Source organism: Photinus pyralis, unplaced genomic scaffold (assembly GCF_008802855.1).
Source record: "Photinus pyralis isolate 1611_PpyrPB1 unplaced genomic scaffold, Ppyr1.3 Ppyr1.4_LG2, whole genome shotgun sequence".
Classification (NCBI taxonomy): domain Eukaryota; kingdom Metazoa; phylum Arthropoda; class Insecta; order Coleoptera; family Lampyridae; genus Photinus; species Photinus pyralis.
In genome coordinates this window covers 50,653,331-50,679,721 of record NW_022170403.1, presented here as the reverse complement: position 1 = coordinate 50,679,721, position 26,391 = coordinate 50,653,331, and the positions used below count along the sequence as shown (strand labels likewise).

The 26,391-nt window shown below is 38.9% G+C and overlaps 4 protein-coding genes across 6 annotated transcripts; 3 read left to right on the top strand and 1 right to left on the bottom strand.

The window, feature by feature from the left end:
* The first annotated feature begins 7,545 nt into the window (after positions 1-7,545).
* LOC116162808 (fibril-forming collagen alpha chain-like) lies at positions 7,546-14,470 on the top strand. Its single transcript, XM_031476523.1, has 20 exons — positions 7,546-7,660; positions 7,785-7,989; positions 8,036-8,314; positions 8,361-8,800; positions 8,854-9,159; positions 9,213-9,267; positions 9,321-9,374; positions 9,428-9,615; positions 10,399-10,615; positions 10,716-10,966; positions 11,024-11,185; positions 11,250-11,447; positions 11,499-11,805; positions 11,861-12,093; positions 12,147-12,416; positions 12,490-12,705; positions 12,760-13,450; positions 13,503-13,675; positions 13,733-13,954; positions 14,137-14,470. The coding sequence occupies exons 2-20, from the start codon at positions 7,797-7,799 to the stop codon at positions 14,281-14,283; spliced, it is 4,602 nt and encodes a 1,533-aa protein (XP_031332383.1). The 5' UTR covers positions 7,546-7,660; positions 7,785-7,796; the 3' UTR covers positions 14,284-14,470.
* Positions 14,471-15,601: 1,131 nt separating this feature from the next.
* On the top strand, positions 15,602-16,302 carry LOC116162811 (cytochrome c oxidase subunit NDUFA4-like). 3 transcript variants are annotated; one of them, XM_031476527.1, is made up of 4 exons: positions 15,602-15,734; positions 15,795-15,880; positions 15,973-16,119; positions 16,167-16,302. In XM_031476527.1, exons 2-4 carry the CDS (start codon positions 15,839-15,841, stop codon positions 16,221-16,223), a joined length of 246 nt encoding a protein of 81 aa, XP_031332387.1. In that variant the 5' UTR covers positions 15,602-15,734; positions 15,795-15,838; the 3' UTR covers positions 16,224-16,302. The 3 variants fall into 3 exon arrangements, with proteins under 3 accessions (XP_031332387.1, XP_031332388.1, XP_031332386.1); XM_031476528.1 differs by having other exon boundaries at positions 15,625-15,742; XM_031476526.1 differs by lacking the exon at positions 15,602-15,734 and having other exon boundaries at positions 15,741-15,880.
* Positions 16,303-16,414: 112 nt separating this feature from the next.
* LOC116164075 (phosphopantothenate--cysteine ligase-like) lies at positions 16,415-24,903 on the top strand. Its single transcript, XM_031478203.1, has 5 exons — positions 16,415-16,586; positions 16,638-16,866; positions 24,303-24,517; positions 24,567-24,752; positions 24,868-24,903. The coding sequence occupies exons 1-5, from the start codon at positions 16,458-16,460 to the stop codon at positions 24,901-24,903; spliced, it is 795 nt and encodes a 264-aa protein (XP_031334063.1). The 5' UTR covers positions 16,415-16,457.
* A 15-nt stretch (positions 24,904-24,918) lies between these two features.
* Positions 24,919-26,385, bottom strand: LOC116162810. The gene is made up of 2 exons (XM_031476525.1): positions 25,895-26,385; positions 24,919-25,839 (listed from the first exon to the last, which is right to left on the bottom strand). The coding sequence occupies exons 1-2, from the start codon at positions 26,088-26,090 to the stop codon at positions 24,974-24,976; spliced, it is 1,062 nt and encodes a 353-aa protein (XP_031332385.1). The 5' UTR covers positions 26,091-26,385; the 3' UTR covers positions 24,919-24,973.
* Positions 26,386-26,391: the final 6 nt, after the last annotated feature.

Below are 26,391 nucleotides of genomic sequence, written 5' to 3'. Positions count from 1 at the left end.
GAAGCACGGTTTTTTCCTGATCAAATTACGTTCTTTCGAAATTAATTCTCAACAGAACTGGCAATATGAGAGTTCCACTATTCAATTTTCCAAATTGCTGCTGCCTTCCAAAGGAGAAATTCAACCGACAATTAGAGAAAATTCCAACGCCGGTTGTGGCGATTTTTATATAAAAATCATTATTTTTGCTAGAAGTCATTTTATATTCCTGAAGTCGGAAGAGGTCGAATTTGCGTATTTTTTTAATAAATGGTAAGTACCGAATATAGTGGTAGGTAATTTTATTTTTTCTTTCATGGTAAATTTAGTCGAGTAATGCCAATCTTTGGTGTGGTTTAATTTTTAAATTTCTTATTTTTAGCATCTAGGAGGTGTGTAAATTGCTTTTGAATAGGAATTTGTCCAAGTTGTTTGATTAATTAAGAATATTAAAAGTTTAATTAGGCTGAAAACGTAACACAGTCGCGCACTCGCAAGTAAGGTGAGGAATTTTGTCCCACCTGCGTATTGTGAATGTGACGGTTACGCTGATGAGCTACTGCTTGTTCAGTAAAAGTTGGATAATTTTACAATTTTTGACAAAAATTTGGAAGTATCGTGTATGCGTTAGGTACTTATTTCTAAAGCAGCAAGCGAACTTGTTAATATGGATGATAAATTTGCGAATAAAAATTATAAAGTTAGATTAAAATCAATTTAGTGTTAGAAGAACATTGACCGTTTACCAACAATTCATTCAACCATTGTTAGCTAAATATTAAGAGTGTCAGTAAGTATACAGTTTGATAGGTAATAAACCGCAGAGTGTTAAATTAAGACATTTTTATTGTAGTACCAAATGAAAACCTTGCCGTTTGCCATTCAATTTAAAAGTAATAGAACTAAATAGTACATATTATTCATGGTACATTATTAACAAATGTTCTAAATAAATCATTGACTAAAGCGAAGATTCCTTTGCCTGTTATACAACGAAACACGTGCTAGTAAATATTAGCATATTGTTAACAGATCTTACTACAATTAATAGATTTGTCCTAGTAGTTACTGCTTCTATTTTGAACATAGGTCAGATACCTAAGGCTTGGTATTATGCGAGACAAAAAAAATGAAATAAACGATGCAATTATATATGAACATGGTAGGTATATGGTATCATTTTTCGAACCTCCCCGTGGAGATCTCCCTTACCTAACTTAAAAGATAATATATACTGGTATTATGTTATAGAGACGACGATGAATTTTAAACCGAATCTTAAAATGAAGCCACCTTTGAGCTAACCCATAATTGGGCAACACTGATGTAAATTTTGAATTTTTAGCGCATTTTTTTAAGAATTTTATGTTTCATAGTATTCTAATTAAAGGTCTCAACGAAAGGAACCGTTTTCTACCAACTACCGTCCTTCTGACCCCTTATCAAAAAAAAGGGGAGGGGAGAGGATCTGGTACTCTAATGAAAGGTCTCAACGAAAGAAATTAATTTCGTAATTACTCAATGTTTCTACCAACTATAGTCCTCCTCCTCTACCTCTTATCGTGATTTATTTATTTATTTGTTATCCCTCTCTTGCTCTGGGCCCTCAACAGGCTTGCGCTCTTAATTATCGGCATTCACAAGGGGCGATTGGGACATCTGGAAGAAATATCTTCATTGGTGATATCAAAACTTTGAGAGTGAATATCTCAAAAACCGTATCATGGAAAACGGTCATATCTGTTGGCGATGTCAAAGCCAAAGAGTAACCATGTCAAAGCTTTGGCTTTCAGTGCAAATATCTGCAGTGTGGAGTGTCGTAGGATTTTGAATGTACCTATGCCAGGCCGCTTTTAAATGTTTATGTGGAAAGCGCCTCCTACCCATTAATCATCTACCAAGAAAGTAAACATGGATAAATATAGCATGCTACTACCATAATATAACTGATTATATTATAGGTACTATCATTGAATAAAAACCACATTTTTATTCAATGGTATTATGCTAATTGCTACTATACCTTATAACCCGAATTTACTAAGCTATTTCGGTTTAAAAAATTATCAAAGTCCTCGTGTGAGATCGAAGGGACTTCAGCGCATTTTTGTGTGGCAGATCAGTATTCTATTAGCCACTTTCGACTCAACCATCAATAACAGATCTTGTCGAAGGCTACTACATTCACTAACCGTTTCCCACTTCCGCGTGCACCCGCAATTCACTTTTAAAGTTAAAATCGGGTCGGGGGCTACCACATTCCCTTTGACGGTAGCCACTTCCGACGTCCCGTTCACCCGCAATTCGCTTCTATTGGCGACACGAGAAAGAGAGACAGCGATTCGAGATTTACAAATTGTTAAACCGCGTGAGTTCGCAACGGAAGGTAAAAGGCGCCCGAAGTTGAGTACTTCTCGAAAACGCGCGCGCGCGCCTCGCAAAAGGTCGTTAATTTCGCCCCTAGGACAAAAAAACACCCACCCCACATCATGTAGCCATGTCCCTGAGGTCGACAAATTTCACGGCCTTGTAGATACACGTACACCCGTTGCCTTTCTACAAGAGTTCTTCTATGCGCCCACATTTGCAGCCAGCCAGCCAGCCAGCCAAAGTGAGATTAAAAGCTACTTTTTACAAATAAATTTGCAAAAATGTAAGGGTCCCTGGTTCGAATCCGGGTTCGGGCATGGATATTTGTAAATGTATAGTGAGTTGGGTTGGTAGAGTAGCCTTGGCTGAAACCCCGCCCACTCAACAATAAAGGCAAAATAAAAAAAAATAATTTCAGAAAGGTGTACATGTCATGTCAGGTGTCATGTGCACGACGTACGATCGCTTTGAAAACTGGTACACGTATTCTTAAGGATATAACTGATATAAGAAAGGTCCTGGTACCCCCTATCCTAAATAATAATATAATAATAAATTAATAATACGCGGTTACTCCCCTTAAATTTGTGTGTAACAATAGAAATATAAAGAAAAGTTAACTTCAGGGAAAGGGACTACATTCAGCGCACAAAACGCTGTTCTTCCATGTAGCCCCCATACAAAATATAACTTGACCTTTTTTAAGTAGTATTAGTACTTTTAGCTAGTACTATTTTAAATTTTTTATGTATTTGAGTGACAAGTATTCGAATACTTTTCAAAGTATTCGAATACTTTTTATAGTACTTATTCGAATACCTTTGAAAGTTTTCAAATACTTCTGAAAGTATTCGAAAACATTCTAAAGTATTTGAATACCTTTCAAAGTATTTGTATTTAGTATTTGGTTGTGCTGGACGTAAAAGTATTTAGTATTCAAATACTTTTTGAAAGTATTCTGCCCAGCTCTGTTAACGACCCTCGAAATCGTTTATAATTTTGTATTGCTGTCTGTCTGTCCGTGTTCACGATAACTTTGTGTAGAGACGTCCGATCGCTTAGAAAATTGATACACATGTTCTTCAGGATATAAGAAGGTCTAGGAAGGACTAACGGGCCAAAAAGTTACATCCCAAAAACTGCCCAAACCTCCAAAAAGGGCTTCTTTTATGATTCTTGTTCATGAATGTCCGGTTTTATGCGTTAAAAATATTCTTTAAACCTCATCAGGTAACTATGCAGTTTAAAAAAATTGCGCATGCGCAACCCAACTCTTGTATTTGCGCAATCTCAATTTTTTAATCTGTTAAGATATTTAAATGAAATTTTATACGTTGTTTCGCCGCATCCTGCTCTCGTATCCACCGCTACTGGACCAGCTGACGGGTTGTTCTCGTAACTCGCTAGTTGGCATCTGACCACAGTATTCAAATCAGTCGGCATGAAATGAGTTGATCAAAAATGCCCCTGGCTCACGGACTATCACTGGTCCAGCCGCCAACACGAAATCTAAAACTTTACTTTTTCACACGCACTCTTGGGCACTCCTTCTGGCTCGGCTTCTAACATGGAACTACCCAAACCCTGCTCAAAAACACCCTTCCCTTTTCGTTCACATTCCGTTCAAGAACGTTCAAAAACCAACCAATCAGAAAATCATACCCACCTTCTGATTGGCTAACCATCCTGAACTACTAAACGATTTAGTTGTAATTATTATTATTATTATTATTATTATTATTATTATTATTATTGTTATTACCTACTTTTCCAGTCGATCTAAGGGGCGTATTAACATTTCGTCCTTGAAAAACGACAAAATTATCGTTAACACTATCGTTACAGACTTAAAAAAGCGCTGTACAACATTTGGTGTTTTCTTTACAAAGAGCCATAAGTTTTTTTAGTCGTGACTCTTGGCGTATATTAAACATTTCAATTCAATTCATTATTCAATTCAATATTTATTTATTATCTCTGACAATGTGAGCCATTGCATGAGATACCTACGTCAAATGTACACAGTATAAACATATAACTCCACAATTTAAAATACTAGAACACGTTAAAATAATTACAGAAAAACTAGTTTTTCTAGAATTTACTAGAACTAGAATTTAAAATTTACATATTTGCTATAAATAGGTTTTAAGCCAGGGGTAGGCAACGGTCATCCCGGCGATTCCCATCCCGGCATCGATTTCCCGACGACAAGCCATCCCGGTTCTTTATGTTAAAAAAAACAAAAGAGAGATGAGGTTGGACAGACGGCGTTAGGAAAGTGTGCATTGCCAGGATAATCGATGCCGGGAAAGCAATAGTCGCCGAGATAGATCGTCGCCTGGATAGTAATGGTCGCCGCGATGAGTTGTCGCCCGGAAATCGGTGCCGGGGTGTACGTCGCCGGGATTTACATCGCCGGGACGGGATGCACCGGGCAAACCTTTCCTACAAAAAGACCACGTAATAATGTTATTGGTTTAGCAGCGAGAGTCGTATTATAATCGTAAACCCTTTCGGACCTGGTGAAATTAGAAAATTTTTCACAGTTTTTCAATTCCAAAAATAAAATAATTGCAAGAAACTTTTCCAAAACTCAACCATCGAACGTGATTACCATATTAGAAAGATTTAGAAATCTTTCAAAAATGAAATCAACGTACGAAGATTTAATCCTCTCGATAAATAAAATCAACAGTAGGTATTACTTGCCCAACAGTTTTGGATAACTCTTAGCTGGATACTGCAGTAAATAATTTTTTTTATTTTGCCTTTATTTTTGAGTGGGCGAGGTTTCAGCCAAGGCTGCTCTACCAACCCAACCCACTATACATTTACAAATATCCATGCCCGGATCCAGATTCGAACCAGGGACCCTTTAGCACCACAGTTCAGCTTTAACTGAACTGCGCCACACGGGCCGTTCTGAAAATTGTGACCTAATAATAGGTACATTTCACCGAAGTGCACTAAATCTGACAAGCGTAAAGGGCTTTAAATGCTACGTTTACCAAGTATTAGGCAAATAGAAAAGCCTTTAGGGATCGCGCATATGTCTTCTGATGTATGTTCCTTTAGTTAGATCACCAAAAAGATGGGAATTTTGGTAATATTTCTTTGATACATTACGTTTAAGGATATTATACAGGGTCTCTATTAAAGATGGAACCAAAGCTCTAACGCGCGATCTGTTTGAGATGTAGACATATATGTATGAAAATTAGAACGCTTTCGTTTGAAATTAATTCATATATTTTGAGGCTAAAAGAATTTTTTTGACATCATGATTTTTAAGAGCGACCGCCATCTGGAATTTTTTAAATGGCAGCATAGGTCATAGCACATGTGATATGTCATTAGAACGCTTTAAATTAACAGAACGTCAAAAATTAACAAAAAGGCAATGTGTTTAATAAGTGACAAAAACACACTATACATGGGTTGAGTGGGAAGAGTAGCAAATTGCTAACACTCCGCCCATTATAAAATAAAGGCAATAAAATAAAATAAAATAAAATAAAAAATATGGTTTGTTTCCTTACAACTATTGTATATGACGTGAGAAATAAATCTTAATTTTGTGAAGTATGAACCTAGGTATGAACCATTGGACAGAACTTTTTCTTCATATTTTCTAATTTAATTATTTAAAGCCATCCATGGTTTAAGGTAGTAAGTTAGAGAAAAAAACCTTTCTAATGACATATCGCATGACCTATGTTGCAATTTATGGCCGTTTGCACCTACAAATTTAAGCGGAGCTTAGCTTAAGCGTAGCTTAAAAGCCATGGCAACGATTATTGAGACAATGGTTACCATGGATTTTAAGCTACACTTAAGCTAAGCTCGGCTTAAATTTGTCGGTGCAAACGGACATTAATGTGGCAATCGCGCATTCTAAAACCTTGCGCCAAAACTCTCAAACAGTTTGAGCCTGAGACCAAAGAATAAGAAATGGTTAATAATAGGTATAGATCCTATTAAGAATTTACCTTAACAAGAAAATAAAGACAATGGAACCAGAAACTGTCGCTCAAACATTTTACTTGCACTTTGTAATATCAACAAGTAGAGATTAATTTAAACAGCATGATTCTATTTTTTGTCTATCTTGATTTATACGACGTCTCAACCCATTCATGACTTCCGCTCCATGGCGTAGTGGACACCTTCGGCTGCTGCACTATATTTTGATGCTGCGCGCCTATGGGCTATGCCTATGCTATGCTTTTCGAAAGCTTTTGAAATCGTTAAAAACTACGTGTATAACTACTACTCTGCGAATTCTCCCTTCGGGTTTTATCTAAAGTTTCTTCTTTTTAAATCCATGGTTTGCGTAAATACCGTAAAAAAAGCACAGCGTGCTCCGAAATTCTCATTTTAGAAAATTCTTCGAAACTTCTTCTTCTTCTTGAAATGGAAACCCCCTTTTTTCTTTTCAACCCCACCCCCCGGATGTTTTTACAAGTTTTCGAAAACTAATTATATTACAAATAACATCAATCGAACATGGAACAACATAAGTAGAACGCAGGGAAAGGCGGAAGGAAATAGTTTTAGCTGTTTTAGTTTTAGCTACTCGGTTGTTGTAGAGATTTTTGAGTAATTGAACCAAGGGGTTTTTGTTACATTTTTGACTGTAGCGTATCTTTCAGTACAATATAATTCGTTTTTGTTTTTGAAAATTAAAAATCTTCAAATGGTTGAGCATATTTTAGATTTATTCCACGTTTTAAAAAACCATCCATGTATAGGAAATAGGGATGTAATTAAATTTTCCTTACCTTTCAATCTTGAATCACACGTGGGATGCTGGCCCATCATCTTTTTCTTAAGCGTTAATTTGATTGATTGATTTGGTGCATTTAAGTGAATAATTTTAGTGCACATTTTGTGTGCAATTTTATGTCTAACTTACGCCTTCCTATACCTAGACCACAATTTTATAAACTTATCTACTAATAAAAAATTTCATATTATCGCCTAATCTGCCAGAATAATTATACTAAATTTTTATATTTGAAATCATTACATAACCGCAATATCAAATCAGTCTTATATCCACAAATGCAAAAGTTCACAACTTTATTAAAGTTAAGGAAGTACATATGGAACAATTATTGAACTTAATAGATCCCCTCCGCAGTTGCAAATGTTAATATAAAAACGAAAGACATGACGCTGGTGTCGTACAGACGATCCCTAGCCCAGATTCGGGCAACCGGGAGATGAGGGCAGCTTAGCCCCAAAAGGATTTGTTGTGTTCACCTTAATAAGAGTGAAATTGTGTTATTTATAGTTGGACATTTAGGTAAGTTTGCTTCTTCTTAAATCTGAATGTAAAGCTTTCGTAATCTTTTTTGCATGTTGTATTTTGTTGTTTAATCAGCGCATTCAATTTTTAACATTTTAAACGCGTTTAATGAAAACTGCAGGTACTTATTATAATGGGGAATGTGAAAATTATATGGGCTCTCTTCGTGGCGTTCATGTTTTTACGAACAACTGCGGAAGCGCGTGTTCGAAAAGCAAAACTAACTCCACAAACTGCCGGAATACAAAATCCTCCTGGACAAGGAAATTACAACGATTATGAAGAATATGAGGATTATAATTATGAAGAATACGACGAAAAGAAAGGTGTCTATTTAATAAAAATGATTGCCCATACTTAAATAAATTTTAGGACAACCACCTGACGAACGACCAAAGCCTCGTCCCGTGCCTACTACCACACAACGGTATGAACAGCCTCCCGATGAAGTACCAGAACCCATACCTACAGTTCCAGTACCTGTTCCTGTTCCAACTACAACTATAAAACCAACCCCATCGCCAGATTGTCAACAGGACGGGCAAGTTTACCGTGACGGACAAAAATGGAAATCAAGCGCTTGTACTACTTGTACCTGTTATGTAGGACAGATTTCTTGCCAGACAGATCCAAATTGTGGAAAACCACCAGGTAAGCAAGTGTAATAAGTGGTTTAAGCTTTAAAATTGGATTGCAGTTACAAAGCCTCCTACAAAACCACCAGTGACAACATCATATGAAGCTTCCCCAACTGATTCGTTTCCTGGCCCAATAGGCGACCTTGGTTATCCAGGTGTACCTGGTTATCCTGGTGATATCGGCGAACCAGGTTACCCTGGCATGCCTGGAGCACCTGGCCCACCTGGACCTCCCGGTCCGTCACCAGATCTATCTCACTACTATGCACAGATGTCACAATCTCAGGCTGGACAAGATAAAGGACCGTCGTATCCCGAATCATTCCATTTTATGCAGGCGCAAGTAGGACCTGTCGGTGCCCGTGGCGTACCAGGGCCACCAGGTCCCATTGGTCCCCAGGGATTTCAAGGTGCGCGGGGTGACGTGGGAGAACAAGGTCCTCCCGGTCCATCAGGTATGCCAGGAGCTCGTGGATTGCCAGGATTACCCGGAAAAGATGTAAGACCTGCTTTCTTCTCTAACATTTATCTAACGTCTACAAATGTTAAAAGGGAGAAAATGGAGAAGATGGTGAAGCTGGAGCTATTGGAGCGGCAGGTCCAATTGGTCCTAGAGGCTTACCGGGAATGCCTGGTTTGCCAGGTGTAAAAGGCCATAGAGGTTTCCCCGGGTTAGATGGCGCGAAGGGAGAGCAAGGTCAGGGAGGTGAAAAAGGAAGCGCAGGTCCCGCCGGACCTATTGGTCCACATGGCGCTATTGGAAACGCAGGACCTCGCGGTGAGCGTGGTAGGGAAGGTCCACCAGGTCCTCCTGGTTTAAGAGGAGTCGATGGGATTCCTGGACCACCGGGACAACCAGTAAATTTACTTCAACTTACTTGTAAAGTTACTTAACTGTGATTGTTTTGTAGGGCGCAATTGGCAAATCCGGTGCACCTGGATTCCCTGGTAGTGCTGGAAACAAGGGTATGTAATTAATGCAACCTTATGCTAATTTTGTACTATATTGGCTATTGTAGGTGATCAAGGAGCTTACGGTCCCAAAGGTAGTCAAGGATTGCAAGGACCACGGGGTACGCAATACTCTTTCTAATAATTGGCACTTATAACCATGTAACTATTATAGGTGAACCAGGCCGACCTGGCCAACCTGGAGAATCAGGACAACCTGGTCCAGCTGGAAAAGATGGATACCCTGGAGAAAAGGGTATTCCCGGATCTGCTGGGTTAGCTGGAGCACCTGGTTTCCCTGGAGCACGGGGTGCACCCGGTGTGGCTGGTAGTCCAGGAGAAGTTGGTCCCAAAGGTCTTCCCGTAAGTATGACAAGAAAATAGCATATGTTTTTAAACCAGTAATGAGAGTTATTCTGTGAAACATGCAAATATCTCAAATTAAACAGAAAATGCAAAATAACGGATCACCAATCAAATCATCCCACCTTGACTTGCAAAAGATTGGTTTGTTGTTATTTACATGCGTTAGGAAGAGATGGTTGTTGATCTCTATCTGTTGTAAAAAAAAAGGTGGGTTTGTTTTCAGGCGTACTTGTTTAATAGCGGTACAGCTCGTATTTTTACTTATTCTTACGCCTAATACTTTAGTATTTTTTCCTCGAGAGCAACTTTTTAAACCTTTGATTTTTTCTTCAGAATATTAAGACCCTTTTGAAGAGGGTTTTTGTCTTTCTTCCTGTCGCATCAATATGTAATGTTGGGTTTATTATAATTTTCATATTGTCTTCTGGTCATTTTTGGATACCTACCAACTGCGAAATTATGCGATTAACCAAAAAGGCAAAAACTGATATGTAAATCTTGTCCGTGAACTTCAAGATTATATTGCCTTGGTCGTAAGGTTTCTTGGGGGCAATTTTTTGTGCTATGATCTGAATTACCTAGAAAACATAAATCTCCATACAATATCTCCTTGTTATCGTTTTTAACAGGAAGCCTGAAGACTTTCATTGACTAATACATCATTTTACTTTGACAACGATTAAAACTGAAAAGGGGGTGTTGTTTGCAACTTGGCCAACTTCATCAACATTGTGCCTGCCTTAATACCTACACTTTTTGATAATATTACATTAATTTCAGGGAATGCCTGGAGAACGTGGTTATAAGGGTGAAGGTGGTATGAAAGGAGAAGGCGGTGCAGCAGGAGCAAGAGGTGCTCCAGGACCGTCTGGTGCCGAAGGTAAACGGGGCAAACGAGGAATGCGAGGTCCAACGGGACCAAGTGGTGCTGCAGGTGAACGGGGCGCTTCTGGTGCTAGAGGTTTACCAGGACCAGATGGAGCCATCGGTCCTAAAGGTTCGTTTACTATTATCCTTTTCTTTATGTAAGCAAAACAAAAATGTCTTTTTATAAGTCATTATAATGTTATTGCATTTCAAATAAAAATAAATGTTAGGACCGCCCGGTGACCGTGGCGGTGTTGGCGCACAGGGAGCGAAAGGTCCTCAAGGAGATATTGGTAGACCTGGATTGCCCGGAATGCAAGGGGAGAGAGGTTTAGCAGGAAAAACCGGACCTCCTGGTAAAACAGGAAATGCCGGTGAACGTGGTCCGCCTGGTGCTGATGGCAAGGCCGGTGAGCAAGGTGTACAAGGAATACAAGGATTGCCGGGTCCAATAGGTGCTCCCGGAGAGAAAGGACCTGCGGTAATTTAACTATTCTTTTTCCCCTGAGCATGTTAATAAGCTCCAATGCAACAACAGGGAGAGTCAGGAAAAGATGGCGAACCTGGCGCACATGGAGCAATAGGACCGCGTGGTGATCCAGGAAAAGACGGTGCTATTGGCCACCCGGGACCTCCAGGACCATCTGGGCACGATGGTGAACGAGGACAACCCGGTTCTCCTGGACCACGAGGTTTCCAAGTAAGTTTAGCGACGAAAATAGTGTTAGCGTAACAAGCCAAATTGACAACATTAATTATATTAGGGTTTACCTGGTGCTCCTGGAAATGCTGGTTTACAAGGTAAGGATGGTGACGTTGGTATGCCTGGACCACCTGGTCCTCCGGGAGCCGCTGGAAACAGAGGCGAAAGAGGTTTCCCGGGTGAAAGAGGAGGAGTTGGATTACCCGGACCATCGGGCGCACGAGGAGAAACAGGAGGACAAGGAAGCGACGGACCACCTGTAATAAATTTGAAGAAACAAACGAATAGAGACACTTACGATATATTTTAGGGTCCACAAGGACCTATTGGTGAAAAAGGGCATAGCGGTTTACCTGGTTTAGTTGGACTTCCCGGTTTACGGGGACCTACTGGCCCTCAAGGTGATAAAGGTGAAAGAGGATCTTACGGCGCACCCGGTCCCGAAGGACCTGCTGGAAGATTAGGAGAAAGAGGTCCACCGGGACCCGTCGGCCCTCAAGGGGCTCATGGGGAATCTGGGGAGAGGGGCGAACCTGGCGCACAGGGTGTACCAGGTGAACATGGTGCTGCAGGATCTCCCGGTGAACGAGGAAGCATAGGACCTCCTGGTGCACAAGGTATACATATGGCACCAACTTAAAAATCATATGCTAATCATATACCGTGGAATAGGATTCCCTGGACCACAAGGTTTGGTCGGGCTTCCCGGCGGTAAAGGAGAGCGAGGGGCTGGAGGTGCTAAAGGTTCTCAAGGAAACCCAGGTCACGCCGGCAAACCTGGAGACTCTGGACCACCTGGATTAACTGGTTTAACGGGACCAAAAGGAATGCGAGGAGAGCCTGGTGCTAGAGGAGAAGGTGGTCTAATGGGCGCCCCAGGTCGGCCAGGAGAACCTGGTGCTGCAGTAAGCTAAAAATAAATCGCTTTATATTCAGCCACGAAATTGTTTTATTTTAGGGACATCAAGGAAGTCCTGGACCTGCAGGACCTCAAGGATTACCTGGAATAAAAGGTAGTAGTGGTGATGTTGGGCGAGCAGGAAGTCCAGGAGCACAAGGATTGCCGGGGCCACCCGGATTAGATGGAGCTAAAGGTGACACTGGACACGAGGGTTCTCCAGGTCTCCATGGTCCACCAGGACCATCAGGGGCTGCGGGAGAAAGAGGTTTACCTGGTCTTCCGGGACCACCAGGACCGGCTGGACTTCGTGGACTTCGAGGACCTGCGGTAAGTAGTTTGGAAATTGATATCTTTAGGTTAATTTATCACATCGATTAATGTAAACAAATTTTTAATTTAGGGCGAAACAGGACCTGCTGGAAAAGCAGGAAATGAAGGCGCACCTGGTATGATGGGTTTAATGGGACCAGTAGGATTGCCTGGCGCACATGGAGAGCAGGGACCTGAAGGGCCACCTGGTAAAGCTGGACCTCCAGGATTAGCTGGTAGACCCGGTGACAAAGGTCCTGTAGGACCGGCAGGTCAAGCAGGATCTATTGGTCCTACTGGATTACCAGTAAGTTTCACCTTTAACTGAAAAGTTTTATAAAACTACATCTTGGTTTGATAGGGCCCACCTGGCTCTGCAGGAAGTCCCGGAGCCGCTGGAGAGCGAGGTCCTCGGGGCGAAACTGGACCAATGGGTGTGGAGGGTCCCCAAGGAGCAAGAGGCAAATCTGGTGCTCCCGGTGAAGCAGGATCGAAGGGAGATCGGGGTGATATGGGACCTATGGGGATGAAAGGTCACAGAGGTCTAATTGGTTTACAAGGAATGCCAGGGTTACCCGGTGTTGCTGGGGAAAGAGGAGGTATTGGTTCTCCTGGATTACCCGGAAAAGATGGTGATACCGGTCCAAGAGGCACCCCTGGCAGAGATGGAAACCCCGGTGCCCAAGGCTTATCGGGGCTGCCGGGAGAAAGAGGTTTATCTGGTGAAAATGGTCGCCCCGGTCCTCCTGGTCCACCAGGACCTCCTGGTCTTCCTGGACCTCCCGGAGAAGGTATGGGATACGATGCGGCTGCATTAGCGGCATTACTTGGGCAAGGGCCTCAAAGCCAAAAGGGACCGGATCCAATGGATGACGAGCCGATTCGCATTTTCGGAAAAGAAATGACAGACGAAGAGAGAAGGGAATTAGTTGTTAAGGCTTATGAACAATTGAAATCCTCATTTGAACGTTTCAAGAAGCCAAACGGCCAAAAATCTTCTCCCGGAAAAACATGCAGAGACATAGCTGCCGCATATCCCGATTCCGAAAGCGGTAAGGATTGTTAATTATTTTATGTAACATCGCTAAACTGTATTGACCTTAGGCGAATACTGGGTCGATCCCAACGACGGTGATATTCGAGATTCTATACTGGTTTATTGCGACATGAAAAAACGCGCAACTTGTCTTCTTCCCAAACCTGACAGATCCTCCGAAATTTCATACAAAGGACACGAACAAGAAGTATGGTTAAGCGAAATGGAAAACGGTATGAAGGTAAGCAGTACAATTATCAACCCTGAACGCCTCCTTTAACCGACAACAATGTTTTAGTTAACATACAAAGCGGATAACAATCAAATCACATTCTTACAATTATTATCTACACAAGCCCAACAAACCATCACGTATCACTGCAAGAATAGTGTAGCATATTACGATGAGCAGAAAAAAACGCATCGCAAGGGAGTCAAGCTTTTGAGCTGGAATGACGTTGAACTAACACCGCGAGGAAATCAAAGACTACGATACGAAGTACCAGTAGATGAATGCAAGGTAAGTGTTGATAACCTTTTTTTTTTTAAATTTGTGTTGACAACACCATTAATTTATTCATTCATTCAATGACCTCGTCCAGTAGGTACTCTTGCAGATTTGTCACAAAATGCGTCACTTTAACTGCTGATGGGAGAATACAATTTTCCCATTAATATCCTATGATTTTTATTTTTTTTTAGTCTCGACAAAACACTTGGGCCAGAACAGTATTAACGTACACTTCAGATAAAGCTACTCGACTACCAATTGCAGACATTGCGGTTAGAGATATCGGTCAACCTGATCAAGCATTCTGGGTTGAAATTGGACCGGTATGCTTTAGCTAAATCCTTCCAGATATATTACACATGAACCACTGTACAACCACATACCAGAAACTGCCATGCGTGTTCAATCAAATACCTAATATCTCAAAGTGTTTCTTTAGTCAGCCATGGAAATACTCTACAATTCCTAAATATGGTGCTATGATATTGAATGTAAATTTTAGAGAATAAATCCGCTAAAATGTGACTGTTTCTATTTTCTTAAAGCACCTAAAGGTATCTGCCTACAAGAATAAGCAAGTAGCGATGTTCTTCCGTTTGAATTGTCTATGTTGTGTGTTATTTTTTACTTTTTACTATCTGCGACATAAGTTTTCCAATAAATGGTTGGATGGTATTCTTTGATCCAAAAGTGTCGAGTTGAAAGTGAAATTATAAACCTGAAATCATAATAGGTAGCTACCTAGTAAAAGGGGATCGCATAGTTTGAGTTTGTTGTTTTTTGTGTGATTTAATAAACTTTTTTTATAAATTAATTGTGTTTTGTATACCAAAATGTTATATTTTTTATAATCTTCAATCTTTGGTTTTGAAGTTATTGCAGCATTGATACGGCATCACGTGTAGGTAAGTATGATTTTTTAGTTTGAAACGATTATTATTTTTAGTGCAAATGTCTCCTCAATTTATGTTTATGTTTTGATTACATGGTTATTAGTCATTCGTTTAAATTTTTGGTAATTATCTAATAGTTTGATGTTTTTATAAAAAATATGAACTTGTTGTATGTATAAACTAATACCATTGAATTTATAGCTATAAATTCAATGCTAATACTTTTCGCAAGGATGGGAGAACTACAATCAAAATAGTTGCGACATCTAAGGCTGTGATTGATCCCGAATCTCAACTGTAGGTTTGCATTTCCGACACCATGAACAAGGAACAAGAATCCCAGGGGCGGGACCCTGCTAACAAGAAACTCTTCTATTTTGAATCGATGTGCGATATGGGCCATCAAGTTTGAATCCCCTTGTATAGGGTTATGGTTGTATTTCCCTTTAAAAAAATTATAACTCTTTTCTGATTTATCCGACTTTCTACATCTTGTCGTTTTCCAGATCTCAATGGTACGAACATAAAATGTTCGTCACCCTGTAATAACTAAAATGTTTGTTCAAATGCTTCCGGCTTAAATTTCCCTCTCTTGTGTACTATATGAGTCAATACAGTTATATTTTTAAATCAAAGTTTATTTTATCTGGATAGTTTAAACTTTAAAGCCTATTTGTACACGACAATAATTCAAAGCATTGATAGTGATTTAAACGTAAAAATATACGGTCTTTTTTAAGAAGTATCAAAAATTCAAAACATTTAGAAACTACTTTGAACTAAATTTTGGAAAATATGCTATTTATCTTTGTCTCACTCGCGAATACCAGGTTTGCTGTCTTATTTTGATACAACTGGCAATGGCAACAGTGGCAACTGCTAGCTGTCAAATAAAGGTTAAGTCGTCAGTAGTAGTCTCTCTTGTATTTCTATCTAAACAATTTGTCCTTTTGCAGAATAAGTTGCATTGCATAGATTGTATCACTCAACATTATCTAAAATGCAAGGTCTAAGCCTTCAAAGTTTAAAGAAGCATCGAGCTGTAAGTATATGGTTACTTATGTAACAGGTATCTTTTGTATCCATTACCTATGTAGGATTCAAGAAACACTAATCAGCTTTAATCTGTTATAGCTTATTCCCCTCTATGTGTGTGTTGGAATTGGGTGTGCAGGAGCTGTAGGTTACACACTACGTTTAGCTTTGCGTAATCCTGACGTTGCCTGGGCAAATAAAGGGGAAGGCGCCTCTAACGAGGACTACCGGTCGAAGCAATATAAGGTATAACAATACATTCAGTGAAACGGTCTTAACTCTTTTATTTTTAGTTCTATTCACCTAATCTTGATTATAGCAAACTTGAAAGTCCGGCACCTAAATACTAGTTATCTACCCGTTGGTAGTAGTTTTGTAGCAAAACATTATGTGATTATGTACCTATATTAAAGTCTGTTTTAAAATATATTGCAGTGTTTAATCATGCTATCCCTAACCTCCTCAACTATAAATGCTCAAAAGTACAAAATTTGCTTCTGCATTTATAAGATTTCGATGCTATATTTTTCAAAGGCATTTGTCAATATTTGGTTATATTTTCATAACCTTAATTTCACAAAATAATGGCATCACATTGGGAAGAATTTTACTCAACACATTTACCCCCTACAGACTTTGAAGATAATAGAAAGTTACTGAAAGAATTCTGTGAACGCCACCACAAAACAAATCAAAGAATTGTCCTAATAACTGTGAGTTAATTAAGTTAACCGTACTTACTCAGCTGTTACTTGCTTTTTCAGTCGGGAGGTACAACAGTTCCGTTAGAGCATAATACAGTAAGATTTGTGGATAATTTTAGTGCAGGGACCAGAGGTGCGGCCTCCGCAGAATATTTTTTAGAACATGATTATATGGTTATATTTCTGCACCGTTTGAAATCGTTGGAGCCATTTACGAGACATTTTACGGGGCAAATGTTCCTCGATATGCTAGAATTGAATGACCGAGGGCCCAGTACAACAATTACAGGTAGTTTTTTCAACATTTGCGGATAAATAATTGTAATAGTTGTTTGATTGCAATCGCGGTCTTTTTAAAGTAGATATATTATCTTTCTTATAATCACAGTGCTTCATTAGCATTGGTACCGACTATGTTAACTGATCCATCGTGTTGACGACCTCATGTTTAGAACGTTTGCGTGGAGAATAGTATGAGTACTATTTAGCTTGGTATTTAATACAAGTGGATTATCTTGAAGTGGGTAAATAATTCATTTACGAGATACAATTAATACATAGGTATATAGCCTTATATTACTAATACCTTTGTTTAGAATGACTTCTCGAGTCTCTGAATTTAGGCTTATTTGCTTCCATCCAATATACTTACTGTGATTCACAAGTTGCCTACTGTAGGTGCAAACAGTATGGTAATTGGTACCCTATTAGCAAAGAGTAACACTCTGCTATTAGTATCTTGCTCGTTTGTTTTATTACTTTTACTTTTAACTATGTCGCTGCATGTCAGTGATTTACGATGAGTAGCGTCACATAACTAATAACTTTATAGGTACAAAAACAGTTTGGTGTCCAGATAAAAAGATAATAACAATAGGATATTTCACTCGCTAGAGGGTATAATGTTAAGAAAAGCGTTAACGCCGCCAAAACCTATAAAGCCGTTTTGACTTACTAATTTGAATATGAAGTTCCTTATTATTTAATTTTTCACTCAACGTTATTATTGATACTGCTCACTAATGGTTCGAAAAATACCTTTAAGGATTGATTTTTTATTTATTACCAATTCCTTCGGCCTACATTGAACGTACATTAGGTGGCGTCAAAGAGTAAAGATAAAATATAAAAGCATACACATATCACACTTCACAAAAGTTAAATTAGAAAATATCATGGTTTGCATTTTCTACATCCATATTCATCCACATATGCTTTAATGGTGTAGAAGCAGTTATATATGAAAAACTTTTTTCATTTCCCTACGAAATATTCCGAAGGATTTGCAGGTCTTGAGTTTTTCCAATGTATATGTATACAATGGTTTTTCTGGGGCCAAGTTATAAAGGTGAGTTCCGGAAAATATGGGAGACCTTTTGTAGAAGGTGTAATTCTGCCCTCACATAACTCGGCGTACAGTTCATCTTGGGCAAAACTGGGTTATATAAGTAGCGCAATGCCTTATAAACCCTCTGGTCCAATTACCGTGGTTAGATGCGCCAGAAACCTTTCGCTGCTCATCAACGAAATTTGCACTTATGCATTACTCAAGCTGCTCGCTGTGGATGTTCCAATGGGTATTTGTCCTCAATTCTTCGATACTGTCAATGGCACCACCAACACTTACAACTCGTCTGTTTGGTAGTTACGTTGGATGTGTCAAGGTATAGTTGCGAAAACAAAGGATCCATCGGACTGTTGGACAAATTCCAGTCTCGTACGAGAAACAAACGTTCCATATAAGACCAGCATAAGACATTCGTGTCAATTCGTTTCCATCTAATGGCAATGCGGTGACCACTACGAGTAAATTGAATTTTTGCTCTTAGAGTAACCATGATTCTTAAATTCATTTTATTCTAAAAAAAGTGCTTTTTAAAATTTACGTTTACCTCGACGCCAATTGTAATATATTAGGTACCTACCTCCTTGCTAATATATTATGTAAAGGGTACGTTACAAACGAACACAACCAATGTTTCTAACTTTATTTTACGTTAATAAGCAAATGGAATGCGTCGAGCCACCATGAATGACATTATTGACATTATACTTTTGTAACTTCAAGAATCAAGTATGTGAGTGTGTGAGTGAGAAATGGCGCAGTTTACCACATTATTAAGTATATATTTTAAGATATTCCATTAACAACTAGATATTGGCACTTATAAAAGCATTGACAAGCATTTATCTTTATCTTTCTAAGGCCCCAACCTCCCAGTTTATGTACTTATCTGTATTTTTAACCAAATACGTGTGATCGGTCCTGCATATGCAATACAAAACAACGTGCCAGACAAGGATGAGAATACCTACGTTATGCTGGTTGCCTAAAATCATTGCGGCACGCGATTTTGGCGCTCGATGCCGTTCCAGTTACAGAGTATATAGTTCAATGATAAAAATATATACAGATATCTCCAAACAGGTGGAACAATCCCTAACATTAAAGTTACTAGAATCTGGTAACTTCCATCATTTTTGGGCAAAAATCATGCGTTCCCTCTCTAACACATGAGCCCAATAGATTGCGGTACTTTCTATATTTAGTGACTTTAAGAATTAGGTGATAAATGCGGTAGGTAAATCATGGCCAACCAATTTTTTACTACCTTTTTGGATTTATTTATTTAACTTTTATACTTTTAAAAAAGGGCTTAGGCGCGCTTTTTTGGTGACATCTAAATGCCGATTTTAATTACCTATCCGAGAGTGTAATGTGTATGTGTATATCTGTGCTACTAGCTTATGATGACATGATTATTAACCTTTTTTTGTAAAATTGATTTTCAAGCGCGTTTCACATGCTGAAAGGTTTTTTCAAAGTTGAAAACTCACCTTTTCGGTCCGAACGCGAAATATTTCACTTTCAGCTGAAATTGTAGGGCTGCCAAGATAGCACATTTAACATTAATGTTACGTTTTGTGCCATTTGATGTTCATTCTTGTTGATGGGCGCAAAGGCAGATTATTCAGCGAAAATTACAAGTGCACAGAAATAAAAGAAAAAGAAGTTACGAAAGGCGTCTATCTAACCCGAGATCTAACCTATATTTTTTTAGGTTGGTATTAGCAAATTGTCACTTTCAGTTTCCATTAAATATCTTTCAGCATGTAAAACGAGCTTTAATAATGAAATCACCGTCACGCGCCGACCTGTTACCATATCGAGTTAGCGAGGAAACGAGGACAATAGCGGTATGTCATTGACTACGGGGGGAGGGCGGAGGGTGACTCGATCGCACGGTCAAGCTCAACAGGGTGTGCTTTGCCGCTATTTTTTCCAAGTCCGTTCCCTTGACTGTGGTTTCGCTAGACAGTACGTAGGGACAGTTGAGAATCTCGTTAATCCAGTCGTGCGCGTCCCTAATTAGATGGCGAGACATTTAGCTATAAAACAGTTTATTGGATATTTTACAATTATTGTCAACCACATGTCACTAAACAGGGTGCCCATTATGTATGGAATATAGTATATATCTCGTTAAATATCGAATGTATACCAAATTTTTTTATATGAATGTTGTTTAACATTTTATTTCCCATAAAAAGGCAGCATTCAGTTGTTTTTATTTCAGAAAACAACGAAAAACAATTGAATTTTTTTAAATGGCAGTGCACCTTTTCATTAGGCTCATATTTGGTAGACATTTTTTTTCTCTTTCCCATTATATAACATGTTAGTACCCTAATACAAGAAAATTTTTCGAAAAAACTTATAATCACATCAATAACATTCATCTAGATATCCTACATCAAAATAAAATAAATGAATGCGTACTTTTGTTACCATTTTATTGCTAATTTCATTTTGTCTTCAAGGTAATAAGAAACGTACATGTTCATTTGTTTTATTTTGATGCAGGATATCTAGATTACTGTTATTGAGGTGATTAAGTATAATTTTTTTTTAATATTCTTGTATTAGTGTACTAACATGTTATATCATCGAAAAGAGAAAAAAAATCTCTATCAAATGAGCCTAATGAAAAAGTGTACTGCCATTTAAAAAAATTCAATTGTTTTTCGTTACTCATTTGTTTTCCGAATGCAGCCTTATTATGGGAAGTAAAATGTAAACAACTTACATATAGAAATATTTTGAATACATTCGATATTTACAGAGTTATACTATATTCCATACATAATGGGCACACTGTATAATGTCCGCCAGGAGAGAATGCCGGTCACAGAAAATCTGGTGCCAGTCTACAATTGTATGTTATTAAACCATATAATTGTAGACCAGCATCAAGTGTTCTGTGACCAGCATTCTCTATTGTGAACCCTAGGCCAGTTGTTGGACCTAACTAAGGAAATTTAGCGCAGGGCCTGTGTTTTCAATAAGGACGGAGACCGGCATCTTCGTGTTGGTGCATATTAGCGAATCGCTTTGAGAGCCGGCGTAATTCCGGTATCCTCAAGCTCCCATCGCTCACATTGACGTGTAACAATTGGCTGCCCGGATGCGCGTTGAGGTAGAGAGCTCTCTTTGTAGACCTGCGATTCATATTTGCTCAGGAAGGCGGCGGTAATCTTCGGGCTCTGGAGGGCGTCGACCTTTTTTAGGCACAATATACGACCAAATTTCTGGTTATACGCGTCAACGGCGCTCTCTAGATTGGTCAGCCAGCTGTTCTGGTTGAACAGGTTTGGTTTATGTATTCCCACTAGGCTATACTGGGGGCCGAGGTATCTGAAGGTTGAGAAGGTACCGGCATTATGGCTCAATGGTAGAGCGTTGAGTTATAAATCCGGAGGTCGGGTGTTCGAACCTGGGTTGAGGTGAATTTTTCATCTGTGGCACATATGGAAATTACCTTAGACCACTTTCGAAACCTAATTCGTAAGGTAAATACCGGAGTAGTATAGAACAACTTATGACCTTCTGCAGAGGCACCTCTAAAAAGCATTATGCGGGTCACTCTGTAATTGGGCGCAAGCCTGTTGAGGGCCCAGAACAAGAGAGGGATAATAAATAAATAAATAACGGAATAAGTTGACCGGAGATCTTGAAGATAGGGCGGATGCGGGTGATTGCCGAAATTGACACATTTCTTCGGGTTAATCAACATCGCCCTGGCGGTTAGGAATGTCTGTGCGGCGTCCAGCGTGGTTGGCATATACACGTCTCTATCCTCTAAGAGGATTAAGCACGAACTAAACTAAGGTGGAGATGAGTTTGTGCTCAATCGATCTCGCGTTGCTCGCTTCAGGTAGCCGCGTATTCCGGTTTCGATTGCCGGTGCCGGATTTGGTCGTTGGTCACATCCGTTGGTGTCTTCGGTAGGAAATCACTCCCTTCCAATAGTCTTGACCTCGATTGCGGAATTTGAAAGCTGCAGCAGCAGGAAAGGCAGCTTGTGTCTCTAACTCCGGGTAGGAGCGGCCCTCATACAGGTGAGGCGTTAAAAGTTTTTTCATGTGTAAATATTTAAGACAGGAATTCCGAAGTGCATATTCACTATAACGTGAGGTTAGTTCGGCGCTGTAAAACTCAAACCCCGCCGCATAAACGGCCAGCTAGCTCAGATTCTTAATTAAAAGAAGGGCTCGAGATGAGAATCTTCCACAGCGGTTTGTTCGTTTGGGCATATAACATAAGTTTTTGATCTTTGGTAGTCACTAGAAAGGATTAGTTGAGCGCCACCCAATTTTGCACAAATTCTGACCTCTCCTGTATAGAAATTGGGAAAACACAAGAGAGCCAAATAATAAATTCACTACGAGCAATTCTGATTTATTAATCCTGGCAAAAACGGTGCAGGATCGGCAAATAAAATGTATCTTCAATACGACAATAACAAATACTTTAAATGACAAAAATAATCCCCAAATAAATTCATGAACACTTCCCTAATAATTACGTTACCAGACCCCTACAACAATGATCGAGCAAAAATGTAGTTAAGATTTCAATGGATTCAAGATTGAATTAAGTTAACCCGAATAACAACTCATATAAGCAACACTGGGTACAAGTAAATTAAAAATCTTACCTTGAATAACACATACGCTGTCTTCTCCGAAAAAGAGCTCTCCTTCGAAGTTCCAGTTCTGTAACACAAAAACAAACCCCAAGCTACAACGCTCGGAACGATTATATGAGCCGGAAGGGCCAAAAAAATAGCTTACTCGTAGCCGGCTCGTTTACCCATACGTTAAATACAGGTGCGTTGCTCTTGAAGAGAGCCACGACCTCAAACACTAGACGCGAACAAAATACAAAGCTCCAATCATAAATCGTCGGAAGGTTACACTAGATTAACGGTATTGAAGCAAATAAAAAAAAAGTTGTGTAAAAGATCGTATCTTCCGAAAATTCCACAATCAGCTGGTCGCTCCCGGTATCGTTTAGGTGTTAGCGCTTATCTACTCGGTGGTACGCCGGATAGCTGCCGGCAATCAACAGGTGTTCGTACTCCGGAATATTCGCAAGATGCAAATTCATTTACTATTCCAAAATTATGCCAGGTCAATGTCCTCCGCACACAAGAATGTGCAAGGATATACTATAAACTATACCATACAAGGATTCGTCTGTACAAGGATTGACCGGTACAAGAATTCATCTACTACATGGATTGACCGGTACAAGAATTCATCTACTACATGGATCCCCTGAAATCGTCAGGAGGGTAATGAAAAATACTTAAATCAATGAAAGATGGAAATTATCCAACCTCAAATTGTGAATATGTAGGTAGGGCGATGAACTTCAACCAGATATATAGCCTCGCAATGGAGAAAACGGCTTCTGAGTTACTCTACTCGACAACGCCAATAAAAAGGTAAAATTGCCAGAGATTTCACGTGAATGATGGCAAATATTACCCACTGGTTTAAGAAGAATTCACAATGCCACGCTCTACAACAAGTACAACCTCGTTGGCTTAAAAACGGAAATGAAAAAAAAAAAATAACGCGATTCTGCGCGAGGAAAGAAACACGCGTACAAGTGACGCCATCTCACCTATATCCTACCTAACCTAGCAAGCGGTAATTTTGAAATTTGAATATGAATAAACTAAACTGTTACATCACTTCCTGAAAATCGTACACGATACTTTATATCTTGAAATTTATTTTCGCATAATCTTTGAGTAAATATGTATACTCGTGCCATTGTCCAATGGCGAACCCCTCACCCCTTTTCACACCTTATAGCAAATTGGAAACACCTATGTATTGTTGATGTCTAAACAACGGCATGCAGGTGTTTTATTTGGGCTCTGCACCTGTTTTGTATAAGTATTATTGAATGTTTAAGTTTTGTTTAATTGATCGCCTTTGTTTTGTTTATTGTGATTTGTTTGTTTAATTGTAGTAGTGAAATTACGTTGTACATCTACATCTGGTCGTTTTTGCTATAAGAATATTCGCTATAGTGTTGCGTAAGGTGAAACTTAATTAGTTATAAGATAAATACGTGTCATTGCTGATCAGAAATAATAGGTGTGCAGTATATTTCGAAGCTGGTTTTATTCAAATTTGGTACGAATTGGCTGTGTTGGCGAGAGTCATCAAATGGACTGAGTTGATAGGGGAAGTTTTCTGTGCCAGAACACAATTTTGGGGCCAAACTGGGTTGACTTCTTTGACCTTGGTATCTCATGGATGCTAAAATATATTTTGATTTTCCACAAGATCAATGGAATTCGTATACACTGTTTCATTAAGTTCATTTAATTTTGCTAAATATCTAATTAATTTTATTATTTTTAGTGAAACCCGATTGTGTAGACATTGTCGCACCGATCTTGGCAAGATATAAAAATGCCCAGGAAGGTGGAAGAATATTGTATGTGACCTTTACTAGCGTATCCGATTACTTTTGGCTATTAAGAGCAGCCTGCGAATGTTTAGCTGCCTTTCAAAGTAATGCACTGTTGTACCTAGCCGCAGCCGTTTCGGATTTTTACATTCCTTCAAGTGAAATGGTAATAACTGAGTGTAACTTTCTAGCAGTAAACAATATCTTAATTTTAGCCCACCCACAAAATTCAATCACAAAATGGAGCCCCGACCATATCATTACAATTAGTTCCAAAATTGCTGGCGCCTCTTGTGAATTTGTGGGTTCCACATGCTTACGTAGTTTCTTTTAAATTGGAGACTGATGAAAGTATTCTCATCGCAAAAGCTAGAGATTCTATTAATAAATATAAACACAAGGTAAGTTGTAATTGCAACTCAAGATGAACATAAAATATAAGAATATGTAATAATATACCGGGTGTCCACTCTCAAAGTCGAACATAGGGAATTAATATGTGTATTCAATTCGTAGTCTTTTGGCAATTATTTCTATAATACACCAATATAGTATGTTAGCAATAAAGGCTTCGAACGATTTTTATTAAAAATACACAAAAATACTAGTAAGGAAAAACAAATTAAAGTAAATATTCAAATAACCCCCCGTTTTGAGCTAAGCAATATCCCAGTCGGTTGTAAAAACTATTTCGCACATTCGCTAACTCCCTGTTAGTAATTAACGCGCATTCAGTAACTATAGCTTCTCTCAAAGAATTAATATCTGGGTGGCGTCTTTTATAAATTTTACTTTTAAGGTGTCCCCACAAGAAGAAGTCGCAAGGTGCCAAATCTGGAGATCTGGCTGGCCAATTTATGGTACCACTTCTACCAATCCAATGATTTGGAAATGAATTATTTAAAAAATGTCTAACGTTTAAACCAAAATGCGCAGGACAGCCGTCTTGTTGGAACCAGATCTCCTGATTTTCTCTTGCAACGTCTTCCAATGCGGGTCCTACCTTTGTTACCAAAAGATCTAAATAGGTTTCTGAATTTAAGTTTCCTTCAATTTCAAATGGGCCGATAATATTATGATTAAAAATCCCAGCCCAGATATTAATTTTTTGAGGATACTGAGTTCTGGTTGAAATATTAAGCCTAGGGTTTTCCTGAGCCCAATGACGTGTGTTTTGAACATTGGGTTCATTATTGAGGGTAAAGGTACACTCGTCTGTGAAGCATATCGACGATAGAAAGCGGCGATCGTTGTTAGCGCGCTCTTGTATCTCATAACAAAATGCACTCCTACTTTCTTCGTCAACATAAAAAATCTCTTGATGACATTGTGGTTTATAAGGGTGATATTTGTATTTCTTTAATATCATCCATACCCGCGACTTACATAAACCAGTTTCATGGGAAATTTGCCTCAAACTGTACGTTGGGTCTGCATTTATCATCGCCAAAACTTGCTCTTCTGTGCGGTCATCCCCTTGTCGATATCCTATGATATGATGTCATTTTAGAACATGTTTTAAAATAAAATTTGTAATGCTCACCACCCCTACTTTCTGATTCTACTGAAATATTTGCCTGATTTTCAAATTTTTCTACATATTTTTGTATGGTACTTGCTGATGGTATCGGTCTCGTATTAAACGCAACGGCAAACAAATCTCGAACTCTTCGCAAACTAACACCGCTATAAAAGGTTTTTACCATAAAAACTCTTTCTTCGTTGGTATAATTATTCATCTTTCCGTAAATTCAGTTTCACAAAAGCGTAAACGTCAAATTTTTATTGATAAACAAACTGTTTCAAGCCTACTATGTTTTGGAAAATACTGTCGAATTTTTAATCAAAACGATTTAAAATTTTTCATTACAATTTCAATTTTTAGTCTTGTTGTTAGTATCAGTGGATGCGCAATAATTTTCTCTTTCCAATGATACCATTACCTTTTCTGTAGAATAAGTTGGCGAGCAGAAATCCGCAAAAACGTTCAACTCCATGTTAAATCCCTATGTTCGAGTTTGAGAACGGACACACGGTATA